This window comes from Pinus tabuliformis, chromosome 3_1 (genome assembly GCF_031772625.1).
Source record: "Pinus tabuliformis cultivar Carrire ecotype Pingquan chromosome 3_1, CPIR1, whole genome shotgun sequence".
Classification (NCBI taxonomy): domain Eukaryota; kingdom Viridiplantae; phylum Streptophyta; class Pinopsida; order Pinales; family Pinaceae; genus Pinus; species Pinus tabuliformis.
The window spans coordinates 55,145,971-55,161,067 of NC_142301.1; the positions used below are offsets into that span (position 1 = coordinate 55,145,971).

The 15,097-nt window shown below is 39.4% G+C and overlaps 1 protein-coding gene across 2 annotated transcripts in view; it reads left to right on the forward strand.

Annotated features, from left to right (window-relative positions):
* Positions 1 to 15,097, forward strand: part of LOC149185742 (uncharacterized) — a 552,948-nt gene that overhangs the window by 291,098 nt on the left and 246,753 nt on the right. For both annotated transcript variants that reach the window (XM_089410789.1, XM_089410788.1), the window contains one exon: positions 1,226 to 1,302. In XM_089410789.1, the coding sequence (XP_089266915.1) occupies positions 1,226 to 1,302 (77 nt within the window). The remainder of the gene's footprint in view (positions 1 to 1,225; positions 1,303 to 15,097) is intronic.

Consider the following 15,097-nt stretch of genomic DNA (forward strand, 5'->3'; position numbering starts at 1 on the left):
CTAGGCCTCTATCCTTAATAGATGTCTGAGTGCAAGCTACACTTCAATCATTTTTGTTCACTATCCTTTAGGAGATGTGTGAGGATGATATGTTGATTGGTTCTAGGGCAAGAGTGTTTGATTGTCTTATGTAGAGATTTCTTGTGCTCTGAATGGCTACAAGGCCTCTAGTTGCTAAGTGTAGCCTGCAAACAATCACAAGCTCTTCTTCCAATTGTTGTTTCAAACTTCCTTGTCTTTAAGAGCTATCGTCCTTTATCCTTATCTTCTACCCTAAATTTATTCACCCCTTTGACTCCATTTGCAACCTCCTTGTTGTTGTTTGCATCTTTAATAGTTTTGTGTCTCCAAGGGCTTCAAACAAACCTTTAATGGAAAGTTGTGGAACCGAGCAAGTGGATGTGGCAGGTGCACATGAGTTACAAAATAAAAACCACAAGTAGGTGGATAGAATCTGTGGAGTCATGAGGAGTGTTAAAAACCAATTGCAAATGCCATCCCTCTAGTCACACAATAGGGATTTTCCTACCCATTTTAGGCATCACCACAACAAATTATTCTTCTCGAACTATGGCAAGTAGAAGCATGTGGCTTGTTCTTTGTGTTTTGTAGTGTGAAAGAAAATAAAAGAAATAGTGGTGGACAGGGATTGATAGTGGTGGGAAATTTGAGGAGGATGAAATTCAATGCCAAAATGTAGAGTATACGTGAGCAAGGAGACAATCAAGGTGGGTTCAATTTTTAGATTTCATTGTTCAATTTTTAGATTTCATTTTTATTCAAGGATAGAATCTAATATGCGATCTTAGGAACATGGAGCACCGTAGGCCAGATAAGAGAGAGGGTTCTTTTGGGGTATTTTAGGGTTTTAATTTTTTTTATGGCTAACCAGGTTTGTAGGCAGGCATCCCAGTCATCTTGTCGGACTTGTTGTGGTTTGAGGCGGCCTAGCAAGACACTGACCTAGGTGATTTAGCAACTAGTTTGGTGTGGTTTGACCAAATGACCAAGTCAAATTGGCTGATGCAATTTGACTTAGCTGACTATGATAATAGTGTTTTAGATATAAAGTTTTGATACCATTCATTGTTTCAATGAAATAGATATCAACTTTGCATTGTTTTATCTATTCGTAGTTTATATTATCATGGTTTGATGCTATGAGGAAATATATAGCTTCTAGTTTTAGTGCTTGGTAATGAGCGTTACTTGTGTTGTTTTGCAGGCATTGGGGAGCGAACATTAGCTGAAATTAAAAAATGGGCATCTGCTAAAAAAATGACCCTCTCAGGAGCATTGCAGGTAGGGTCATTTTGAAACTTTGGGGACTTTCCCAAATCATTTTGATGGCTTCAATGTGATTTGGCTCTTTTGTTTACTAAAGTTTTATCTTCTTTTGAATGGTGGGCATAATTTCCTGGTCAAGTATACTTGATGGGATGTATGTGTGTGTGAAAGCTCACATAACAACACTTGTGGACTAGTGAGGCAAATAAGTCCCTCTAAAATTTTGTTAGAAAAGTAAAAGATTTCTCTACATGTCCAGGCATATTAATAGAAAGGTCATTCAACTGATATTGATATGTCCATTGATGGATTAGGTTTAAGCAGGGACTTTGCAGCCTCTTTGTTCTATTTAGAGTCTCCTAGACTACTAGGTCTGACAATATGATTTCAAGCTTGTGGGATTTCTGAGGCAAGTGGAGATGTTGATAGTTTGGTTGGATTTGCAAAGTGCAGATCATTCTCTAATGCTCTGCGGATTAAACTGTTGGCATTCATGATGCATAGAGACTTGTACTAGTATTGAAGGCCTTTTTCAGCAGGTTGTACATGGATGATGTGGCTTTTGGAGCCCTATTTTCATATTTTGATTCGAATTCTTAATTGAGGATCATCTTTTAAGGCATCACTACAGATTTTGATGCATGGTGGCACATATGGCAGATTTATGCCTTTGGGAGCTCTTACTGGCATATTTGCATACATATTTGTTTATTGTGTAGAATATTTTAAAAAGACGGCTTTTAATGTAAAATAAAAATTTCGCCTCTTAACTAGAGATTTCTTGAATCTTAAGCCTCTGAATTTTGATCCTTAGGGCTGTTGTGGAACATAAACAAAACAATAACGACAATGGACAATATTTCATCTCTTAACAACACCAATCAAGTAGGCAATTCAAGAGATAAAATACCAAAGTGTGCCAATAAGTTTCTGCTACCAGGGCACTCTTATTATGTATATAACATGTCTGAGAATCACTTGTGATAGCCATAAATACAACAGAAATCTCCCCTATTTTCCTCAATATAAATGTTAAATGACTTAGCAATTGCATCCTTAGCTTATGCCAAATTAACATGTATAAGTGCTGGAAATTACAAAACCATGAAGAAAGATATGGATGACAATCAATTCTACACTTACACAAGTATTGGATTGTTAGAAAGTTCATTAATATGCATAAATATAAAATTCATGTACACATCATAGCCTTATCCTAAGGCTAGTACAATCTTCTATGTCTCTAAAACCCTAGCTAAGGAAAACAATGGAAAACTTAGCTCACAACTATGAGCTCCAACATGTTAGCATCACACTAGGATGTCCTCCAAGGCAAAATATTTGCTTTTCTTCATTACTTCAACAAGTACAGCTTAGGGGTTCATCAAAAATCCCTAATCTGTAAGGCTCCAAGGGATGAAACCGTAGCCCTAGTATTGAAGTTGCTCCAAAAAGATCCAAGAAACCCTAGTGATTCCAGCACAGTATTCAGATGACAGCCCTGAGTTTATGAATGACTACCCATTTCCCTTTCTGCTGTGTTGCTGGAACCAATTTTCTGTGTTGTTCCAATCCTAACCAATAATGATGTTATTTTTAAATTTAGGTTGCTGGATAGAGGGATAGCAGAGTAAATCAGCTTGTTTAAGTTGCTGGTTAGATCAGATTACAAAATCTCCAGTAAACAACAAGGGCAACAATCTATTTCACTGGAATTGACCACCCAATGAGTGCCCAAACACTCTTAGATCATAGACCTAGGGGTGAGAAGGTTGGAGGGTGAGAAATAAGTCTTATGAGACCAATTTCAAATCTAGGACTGCAGGAAATGTCAATTCCCAACAAGCTGAAAATTGTCATTTCTGCCAATAGGGATCAAGTTCCACTAGGCAAAGTGCCCAGAAATTTATAGATTTGGATTAAAGATTAAATATGGCTAAAAATGTATATTTTAGAGTCAAATAATAAATCAGCAAGGTAAAATCAATGCAGAGTCAAAGGGCAAAGTTCCAAGAAGTGTACTTAGTTGTTGCAAGCTAGAAACCTTAATATTTGTTGCATATTTCTTGAGTCACAGCCAGCAAAATGTGCAGATCTGCACATAAATCACTTGATGCAAGAGGGTAAGAATATTCAATACTAAAGCATTGTATCAATCCTTGGTCAAAATTTAGCATTATTTTCAGTAACCCAAGGCTAATTTCTTGCTGTTAATCATATAACAAATATAAAAATCAGCAAGTAAAATCCTAACTAAAACAAAATATAAAATTTTTAAGGTTTTTAAAATATAGTGGTTGTTGCCAATTATACCATGTATCAAAATGTACATCACTTGCCGGGTTGCGAAACACACGCCTCCTTAGTTGATATTGCACTTTGTTAGAGAAGTGGGCTTAGTCCATATTGCTCACCAAAAGTGGATACCCTTTAGGAGAATTTTTTTCTCCTCATTTGACAGCCAGCCAGCTAATAGCCGCATAATGGTCAGTGTTCCCCACCATAAATGGTAATCCTATAGGAGAAAACTTTTCCCTTGTCTTGGACAGCCAGCCATCCAACAACCCTACACATTGCATAGTGATGATGATATGCTACATTCCTCCAACATTTGCATGGGTCATACGCCTTTGTCCATCCGACATTCCCTTTGAATGAAGGCGGGCTACCACTCAGTAGGCACTTCAACCATTTTGCAATCAAGTGATTTTACTTAATATTTTGGGCATTCTGACATGGATAAATGGGTGATCTGGATGATTGATTGATTTTGGCTGTAAACTTGTTCTCTCACCTTACCAGGGGGGTAGTGTTTAGTCCTAGTCCAATGGGACCTCCACTAATGCCTTAGGGTTATAGGAGGGGCACTACTTGGGAAACTTGGATTGAAGTAGCGTGTCCATAACCATTCCATACTTAACATCTTTCATCATTCCCTTGATACCACATCTATCCTTTGGGTTGATTGTCATTGGTTCATTAGGATTTGGCACTCATATATCTGCATCCTTGAGTAGGGCTGAAATATTTTTCCTTGGAGTTTGATGCAACTACAAGAGAGATAAAAGCATAATATGACTGCAACAAAAGCAAAAGAAAGGTTAAAATGCAAAAGATGGCTGAGACATAATTAGTGTGTGGGAAAAATCCTAACATGATCTCTACCCTCCTCATTAGCCATCACCTAGTTCATGAGCACTAGATGCTCCATCTCACCATAAGGAAACCTTTCATATCCCAACCCCGATGAGCAAGAAACCAACTCATTTGAAAGGGGTAAATAAATGCTATATCATAAAAAACAAGCTTGGACCCTTGAGCTATGCTCGATATAAAAGCATAATCAAAAGGAAGTAAAAGGTGCACTAGAGGGGTGGAAAAAGTAGGTTGAGGAAAAGGGTAACTCATGCCTCCATGATTGCTCCCTCCATTACATCTATACACTTAGGATGTGGCCTCCATCAACTAGTCCCCTTGCCATGGATCTTGGACATAATGTCATTACCCTTCGTTGTCACTAACACCTACTAATTGAAGGGTTGACCTCGAAAATGTCGCCTCCCCTTAAGGCTTGAAACACCTAATAGGGTTGATTATCTAGCCACCTCTAAAAAGTTAGGGAACACTTTTACGGGACTTGGTCTAGTTAGATATTTGAAGGTGATCCTAGTTTGAAGTATTAATATGCCCTTAACAGTTAAGTATGGACCACTATGATGCATCTATGGTTATTGTCTCTAATGAGTGGGTGGTTTCACTTGAGTTTGAGATGGTTTTTCCAAGTGCTTTTGCACATAGTAGCAAAGGCCTTGAGAGCACACATGTTCAACTCCTACACATGTTGCCTATTACCCACCAAAATGGGTAACCCCATAGGATTTTTTTTCCTATATTAGATAGCCAGTCAGATAGCTAGCCAACAACCATTGATAGTCACTATTTGATGATGATATGCCATGAGCCTTCGCCATCTGCATTAGCCACATACCTCTCACCATCCAACATTACCATTTGGATGAATGTGGGATGCTATTCAAAAAGTACTTTGATCATTTTGCAATTAGGTGCTTATACTTGTTCGTTTTGGGCATTTAGTATGGATACGGGGGTGATCTGTGTTAGTCCTTACAATCTCCTAGGCTGAAAAGGAAATCGAGAAGGCTAACCTCAAACCACTTCAGCTTAGTAGCTAGCCATACAAAGCATGAGAGGGATCTCTCTAAGTCTCTTATCAGTGATACGACTTTAAGTCAAATGGATTTAGACTAGATATGAGTATTTGTTTGTTTGTTTGTGAAAATTCGGTTTTTAAGGATTTGCTGAACTTAGGGTTTGGAGCCACAAGTAGGTCTAGGCTGTGGGAATGCAACGGCAAACATAAGAAGGAGCTAGATATCAGAAGCCATGGTGTCATTTGAGAATTTGTCAGTGTAGTATAGAGGATATAGTGTGGAAGAAACTAATGAACATAAATAAACATGATTTCATTAGCTTAGGAAGACAAAACACATAACTATGAAAACCAGATAACAGAGCTTGAAAAACAAGAATTCTGAGTATTTTATCACAAGGCATTCATAGAAAGAAGAGATATAATGTAGATAAAGATGTTTAGACCATGAGAAAACAAAAAGAATGAAGTACAAGCACCATGAACTCACTGGCTAGAGTTCCTTGAAAATAGCTGCAACCTGTCTTTGTATTAGCTGAAAGATGATTACATGCAAGCCTCCTTCACAAAAAGTTCAACCCTCTTCTCTTGAGGAGAAATGATACTTATAGACTCTCCTAGACCACTTGCCCACCTTCAGGAGTCGAATTCCTTGGTGGAGGAACTGACTCCAAGATTCTCTCAACCAACAGGTGAGAGTGAGAAGGTGCAACTCAAACACTTCATGAAGAGTTTGTTTAGGAGTTTGCTTCTTTTATGAGGCCTAATAAACATCAAAAACAACCTATGATGTACATTTATTCATGCCTACATCACCTAGCCTCGTAACTAGTGCCATTACATAGAGAATCTTGACTTTGACCAAGTCAGACTAAAAACTAGAAATTTTACACAGTGAAATTTTCCAAATAAAAACACAAAGTGTAGAAGCGCAGCGCCGAATTTGAGCTGATTTTTAGGTGCCTTCTAGGGGTCAAAATGCAAATCTGAGAGAACGGTCAACTAGCCCTTCAAGTCTAGTTTCTAGAACAATTTGAATTTCTGAATTTGGAGCATGGGAAGACCTTCAAAAATCCATTCTCCCAAGGTCACTCCAGAAGCGCAGCACCTGTCAAAAAATGGTCCAGAATGCTAGTTTTTTGCCACTTTTTTGCATTTTTCTCCAAAACTAAGCCACCTCTGCAAAATCTGGGCAAATGGGTTTTTAGAGGATGTCAATACCTTTCCAAAAATATAGACCTTTCCTCAAATGGAGGCCTGAGGAAAAAGTGCAGCGCCTGGAGCAGCTGAATTTCTGAACTTAGACCAAAATTTGTCAAAAAACTCAAAATGCTCAGAATTTGCTCAAAATTGGAGGGAAGGTGTAAAAATAGGTTTGTTATAGCTTCATGGATGCTTCAGCAAGCATCTCCAAGTTTCCCTCATCCTTTTGGTGTTTTTTGGCCTCCTTGAGCTTGTTTTCAAGTTGCTTTACCTTGACATTGGCAATCATGTTTTGAGTTTGATAGTGATGCGCCATGTGTCTGAGCAATTGATTGTCTCTGTTTTCCTTCCTAAGGAGCTTCTCCAAGTGTTCATTCACCCTATTAAGCCAATATTGTTGATCTTGATGAACCTCTAGGGCAATCCTTTCTTCTAGGTCAAGGTCTTCATTAAGCAGAAATTGTTCTTGTTCCTCTTGCAAAGCTTTCTTGAGGCCTCTTGTTCTTGTTATTTTCCTTTTTCCTCTCACCTCTGATGCTTCAGGCTCACTTGATGTCATGATCTCCTTACCTTTGTCGACGTGCTACATTAACTTAGCTTTTTCCTTTTCCAGTATCAACTCCTTTGCTTTGAGTTGACTGTTTTCCTGTTCAAGGAATGATATAACATACTTTTCCCTTTCCAAATTGATCGCTAGCTCCTTGATTTGGTAGTCCTTATCCCTAATGGTCTGTCTCATGTTTGTGGTCTGATCCTCAGTCTCTGGATAAATTAGTTCAAACTCATGTTCTACTGTGTCTTTATCCTTTGCTGCCAATTCCTGCTTTGTCGATGAAGAAGGCTTGGTCCCTTTCTCTTTGTGAGAAGAAAACACAAGCCTCTGCCCTTTCTTATACACTTTGGTCACCTCAGGTTTGGGTAGCTGAGTCTTCTCCACTGTTTTGCTAGATGACCCCATCTCTGTTTGTTGTTTTGGTGCACTTGGAGACTAAGATGCTGCATTTTCCTCATGCCATTTCAAAGCTGCTTCTAAAAAGGCTTCCCAAGCCATACCTCTCTTTGCCAGCTGGTGAAGGACAATGGTTTTGATGAGATTGTGATGGAACAAGCATAGGGAGTGTTCCTTGTCCTTTAATTGTATTTTTTCAGACATTTTTGAAATGCTCCTGAATAGATAATTACACATGTTGAGTGGCTTTTGAGATGTGAAATGCATCAGGAGGCGAATATGATAGGCATACAACCTGGAGAATCTACCTTCACAAGTGAAGAACCTCATGACAATTTTCATTAAAGGGGCATATTTCTCCAATAAATATCTGAAAGGAAAGAGGTGAGTATGTGTATCTCTGTATGGCGTCTTTAGGAAAGGCTTGTAGTTTTCAAGATCTAGGTTCATTCCTTTGAACCAATATTCGCCATTGTCTGGTAACCCAGTTGCTATTGAAATGGAGGCCACTGAGAAACTGAACTCAATACCAGCGAGGATAGCAGTCTCTCCTTTCAGTTGTGTTGCTACCCAATCTGTCAGTTGCTCATAAAACCCTGCCTTGCTCACCCTTTTGCAAAATTCCAAGTAGTGGACATCCTCAAAGCACTATTTGATGAAAGGATAGGAGTTGATTGTGTTGCAGTCTGATGGTTCATATCTGAGGATCCTCCCTACTTTGTGTTCTCTTTCTTTCTGGTGAAGATTCTGCGTCCATGATGACACAAAGTCCTAGCAGTAGGAAGTGAAAATAAGATGTGAGGTGTGAATGGAAATGAAGTGATATGTAGGAGATTTTGACAAAATGATGGGAGGGGTCTTAGGAAAGGTGAGATGACTTTGAAAGCTGATGAAAATGAGTGGAGAAATAGTGGAAAGATGTTGTTGCTTGCAAGTGAAAACAAGAGGATTTATGATGAAATTTGCCAAAAAAACTCTAGGAATGAGCTAGGGTTTTGCTTTTTGAGTGTTTAAACTTTGTTTTGAGGTGGATGAACTGGTCAAAATGACTCATTAAACATGTATGCAGGTGTAGGATATCATTTTACATGTTTTGGAAATAAAAAATTATGATGGCCATTTTCACCCTAACATTTCCCATGCAAAATTTGCTACAAACTCTAACTTGAAGAATTATTGACATGAAATGAAATTGGGAAAGCAAAAGATGGAGGATGATGGTGTACTTACTTGTTCCTTAGCTTAGAAGACAATAAAACCAAGCTTGCAAGTGAAAAATTGAAGTTTGGGAGAGTTTTTATGAATTTCGGGGCACTCTGTCCTGCGCGCAGTGCATTGTTCCTACGTGTAGCGCCAAAGCGCAGCGCAGTTCACAGAAGCGCAACGCTTGTCTCCTAAGCGTAGCACAGTGTTTCTACGCACAACACCTTCAAGTTTTTGCTAATTTCTCCTAGGAAGACAAGTTTTTTGCTTTTTTGGGCGAGAGAGCTTGATGGTAAAGAGTGAATAGGATATGAATGAAAGAGTTATGGGGCTTTTTGAGTTTATATAGGGAAAATTTCCTCACTTTTTCAAAAAGAAATGGGACCCACCCTCCTTTAGGAACTGATTTTCACTTTATGAAGACATATTTTACCTTTACCATTGCAAACCTGAGATGTCCTTTTGCTTTCCTGAGTGCTGGAGCTTCTTTTTCTGGAACCTTTGATATCATGAGAATATGAGGAGTGTGTGGATAATCAAGATCAATTCTTCAACAGTTGCTTTGTCATGTTTGACTCACTGTTGGTTTTATTCATGGAAATGATGGACCTTGGAGACCCTAGTGACCTAATGGATGACCTAAGACCTAATGAAATGATGATGATGATTGACCCATTTTCATTGTGAAACCTTCATAAAGTGTGATAGGTGACCAGCATGAGTGAATTTTCAAACAATGACTTCATCTTTAGACTGATCATACAATGACCAAATTTGCTGTATAAACCTAGTAACAGAAAAATTTGATTTTGAAAGCCTGGGAAAACATAGTAAAAGCATTTTTGATCTAGGTGATAGGCTAACAAGACTGACACTAACAATCTGAAAGATTGACCGATCTTGACTACAAATTTGTTCTCTTACCTTACAAGGGTGGTTAATTTTTAGCGCTAGTCCAATGGGAGCTTCCTTGAAGCCTTGGGTTATAGGAAGGGCACTACTTGGAAAACCTAGATTGAGATGGTGTGTTTATTATCCCTTATACCATACTTGACACTTTCCATGCCACATTACGAGCCCCATATAGCACATCCATTCTTTAGGTCTAACTTGTCATTTGTTCATTGGGATTTGGCAGCCTCATGTCCACACTCCTTGAGTAGGGTTGGAAAACATTGCCTTGGAGGTTGATGCAACAAAAGGGATGGAAAAGCATATCATGGCCACGGCAAAAGAAAAAGAAGAAAATCAAAACGCAAAAGATGGAAGTGACATAAGTTAGCACATGGGCAAAAGCCTAGCATGACCTCTGACCTCCTCATTTGGCCATCACTCGGTTCTTGAGCAGATGATGCTCCATTACATCAAAAGGAACCCTTGCATGTCCCAACCCTGATGAGCGATGAACTGTCCCATCTTAAGGGGTAATATGCAATGCTGCATGATAAAGAGCAAGCTCTAACCCTTGAGTTGTGTACCTTAATACAAAACATCATCAAGAAAAAGTAAAAGGCGCACTAGATGGGTGGAAAAAGTGTTGAAATTCTATGGCAAGTGAAGTAGATTACAATTTTCTTATCTAATAACTATGCGAAGATTTTCAAGCAATTTTTCTTATGCCATAGATATCATTGAATAATTATACATAGAAAATCTAAATAGTAAGTGCAATGGAAACAATAAAGATCATAGAAAGACAACCATGCAAAGTCGACACAATATTTTCACCTGGGAAACCCAAGCTTGGGAGAAAACTGAACAATTTTTTCTTGAGGAGAAATTGTCTTTCAGCAAGGTTTACACATCATAAATTTGTCTAGTCTATGCTAATAATACAAGTCAAATATCAACGAAACTTGGTCAAAATGTTGTTTGGACAACACTGGTCAAACAATTAAGAAGTCAACTCTCTGGTCATATTCTGGCTTGGTCAAACTCAACCTTGGGGTCGAGATTTGCGGTCAAACCACATGTGCGACCTGAAATCAATTCACACATGCAAATCTGTATGAACTGCGGTGAAACCGACACGTGCTGTTGCAGTCAAGGTTTGCGGTCAAACCCGCACGTGTGGCCTCCAAAACTCAGTCAAACAGCACGATCGACTTGGTCAACAACTTTGTCAACTCGGTCAAACACGTCTTGGTCAAACTCGATCAAACGTGGCCTCCAAGATGATCACCAGCAAAATGATAAAGATGATAAAGATCTCCAACAACAGATTTCTCCTGGGTCAAATTTCACTTCCATTAGAAAAGGTCAATGAGCTTGCTATGTTGATAATTTGCCTCTCACATGCTTGTCTATTTATATAGGGCTCTAATGTTGAGTGGAGACCCATCAAGGTGGCTCTTCATCACAAGAAACCCCTTCACTAATGGTGTTGGAATTTCCATGCACCCCACGTTTGGTCTATGCCCTACCTAGGAACACAAACACATTTGAGATGCCCAAACAAAAACAACTTTGCATAGTGGAATATAACAACAATGGGATCAATAACAGTATACAATAATTTATGGCCCAAACACGTTCCTTATTAGTCCTTCAATAAGAAAACCGTAGGGCTCCTGTACCAGATCATGGCCCTTTAGAAACCCCTGTACAAAGCTAATATACACAATCAATCCTTTGATCAATCCAACTAGGGCTGAGGCCTAGTCCATCAGGTTCTTGCCTGCCTAACAATTAAAGACAAACAACTGTCCTTTGCCTACAAAATCACAAACAACAAGAACTTGACTCACATGCACTATTCTTTCAGCTCACAGTCCTCATGCCAGCTTGATGTCCCTGCTGCAATTTCTTTCCTTCGCTGGTACAAACTTCTTTTTCTCACTAGGTATGCTCCTCTAGACCCCGTGCCACCTTCTGCCAGTCTTAGTTTCCCACCTGGCAGCCCTAGGCACAATCTTTTCAGCCTCGATAACTCTCCTTCTAACCCCAGCGTACTCCTGACAGATTATGGCCAAGCAAAGGCCCTCAACCCTGACTGTCCCACTTCGACCCTATATACCAGCCTCTGTTCAGACCATCTTGCCTTCGATTTCTCTTCTTGACTGTGGTCAAGTCCTTTAGACCTCCTTTAGCCCTTACCAGGCTGCAACAGTCCTATAACTAGACTTCTTTCTGCTGTTCTAGAGCTTAGCTAGGCTTCCTGGTCCTCCTAGGCTGACGACCTCTTCACAGTAGATCTCGGCCCCCTTGTTGAAACAATCCGTGAGGCCCTTGCTTCTATTCTGGGCTGTGGTTGGCTCGGCCCTTGGCCTCACAACCCTTGGACATAATTATTTTACCTGTGGTCTCTTTCCAGCTAAACCTTGGCCTATTACAGACCTCCAAGAAGGTACTACTCCACCTCTTGTAAGCATAGAAAACCCTCAGACATTTGCTGATCCTTTAGACTTCCAAAACAGACCTTTGTTCTACACAAAATAGCCCTCCAATTCAGCCCTTCTTCAGTCATAGAACTTGGCCTTAGCTGTCCCTTGTTGCGGCCTCTCTTACCAAACTTGTGACATCCTTAGTCCTCTTATATTGCTCCTGCGACTATCCTTCTAGGATGATCCTCCTTCTAGGGCAGATCTCCTTACACAAGTGCAGTCCATCACACTTATGTCTAGCCTCTCCTTTGGCTCCATATTTATATCTCTAATAGGTGCTGTTAACCACCAAAAGTAGGTGCCCCTAGGAAAGCTTTGCTCCTATTCATCTTCTTCAGCCGACAGCCAGCAGCCCTTGAGAGCCACCTCGTAGCCGATGTGATGTGCTGTTTTATCTCCTCTCCCTGCATCAGTTGTGTTGTCTCCCGAGTTATACATGCAATGCGACAAGGCTCAGGGTAGGGGCTGTCACTCTGATCCCTGCCCACTCCGTTTAAGCTATCTCTGAGGCAAGCTAAGGGGGTAGTCCCTGAAGGAAGATGGAAAGGGGAGACTTGTTGAAACAAGAAGTTATAGGAGATGCAATTGCTTATCTTGGTAACTTGAAAGGATTAGAAGGCACGTTGAATTATTAAGGGGCAATTTAGATGTTGAGGTTAAGACACTTATGAAATTAATATTCAGAGACCAGTGCCTTTGATACAATACCCAAATTAAGGTACTTGCTCAGATACAAATGACAAACTACAAGAAAACAATGCTGCAAGAAAAAGGTTAGTACAGGATAGAAGATTGAAATATGAGCAATGATAATGACTTGCAATACAAGATGAAAGAGTAACTTCACTTAAAGAGATATTAGTAAAGATCATAAATGAAACACAAGTGACAAGTTCAAGAATATAAAATGCAAGTGAAATTTAAGATGCTCATGAGATTTTACAAAGTCAGAAAGATGAGATGCACTTATGCTCCACAAGAGATATCAGACCAGCTATAAAATATTGCTTCCATAACACAGGATTTCCAATGGTGGACAATAGAGACAGCAGAATCGAATGCCTTATTTACAGTGCTTATTAGGAGCTCCTTGCTTATATGATGTATCTATTAGAAACAAGTGAGATTTAAATAATACAAATACGAATAGCTAAGGACAGACGAGATTAGCTAACAGTGATAAATGAGAGAAGCAGTCAAAGATCTGAAAAGCAACAAGGAATTAATCTATATCAAAAATATACATTGAATAGATCATTAGATACTTCTACTACCAATCAACTTGTTAGGCTACCAAATGTCACAAACATGCCACTGTCATGAAGCATTAGACTGCTGTAGCTTATTGTTAATGAATAGCAGTCCACAGGATGCTAATATCAGCTGTCAAATTCAGATAGAGAGAAACTAATGCACAATAGAAATTTAGATACCAGGAATACTCATGCTATAACATAAGAAGGCTGCTGCAATTTCAAATCAGACCACTGTTAATCAGGAATATCAGCCTTCAAAAAAGATGTCACAGTCAAGATCAACCACCTTAATGCAAGGAACGACAGCCAGTATACAATTTGATACCAAACGCACTCAATGGATGCCTCTTGCTATGATCATATCAGTCACTGCAAAGAGAAATCAGATTTCTTTAGCCTATGATCAGTCATTCAACAACCCAGATCAGTCATAAGAGCTAAGATGACTGTGAATGTTATTGTGATTGTTATGAATTAATTTTAGAGTGTTATTAGGGTCTTATTGGGTGTCAATCTTGACAGTAGGTTTTGCAATAGATTTACTTCAGTTCTGATTGGAGACAGTCCATGAATGAGGCTACAAATGAGAGCAAGAAGACCTAAAAGGTGTGCGGCTCGCCCTCGAGATGGTACACTTGGATGAAGCCTCAAGAATCAACGTTTAAGCCACAGAAAGGTGACTAAAACCTTTCAAAATCCACTGTTATACCTGCAATCACAAAGGACTATACCTAGTCTAGATACAAAGAGGTCAAACCCTGAAATTTGAATGCGGCCAAGGGAGAAAGGAAGCCTCTAGGCTTGCGGCTAGGCCTAGAGGGCTAGAAATGAATCCCCAAGTCCCAAAACCAAAGGATAAAAAGCCATCCACAGGCCTGCAACAAAAATTAACTAATAAATTTCAATGGGTCAGACTTGTAATGCCAATTTCTCAATGGAGAGTCACCACCAAACCTCGTCAAATTTCTGGTTAGGCCTGCGAATATAAACAATTAGTTCAAAATCCAATTGCAATGAGATAGCTGAGCCTTCCAGAGATTGCGTTAGGGTTTTGAGGGCCACAAAGTGTAGCGGCTGTGAAAATTCGGAGATCCCGAATTCTACTGCAGTAACTGATAATATTTCTTCTATTTGATAAATTACTTAAGCAAATTATTTGCAGTTTTCTACGGAAAATATCAAAATACATACACTGCAGCCTGAGAAATAAAAATCTGCGGAACGTAAATACAAGGAAAATACTAGCACATATATAACCACAGTGACAGTTATTTTTGGACAATTGTCCCCAGAAAAGCTCAATGTGGGAAAACTAGTGTAGCAGATGAGGGTTTCTTTTATTAATCTTCAACAATAATTTCTGTACAAGACAAAATAGAGGAAGAGTCACTGAGAGAAATTTGCTGGTGAATTTCTCACACTCCAAAATGTTTCTCTGACCCCAAATAGAACCTCCTGTCCCTTTTGCTAACCTTTCTGCGTCACCCTCTGTGCAGTGACTGCGTAGGCCCTGCGTCAATCCTTCTGCATTGTTGATCTGCATCTCTCCACTGTGCTACCTCCTCCATATTTGTCCTGCACTCTCAGACTATGCTGATGCCCTCTCTCTCCCACCTGCAACTCACTCTCTGACTCAATTTTCTCT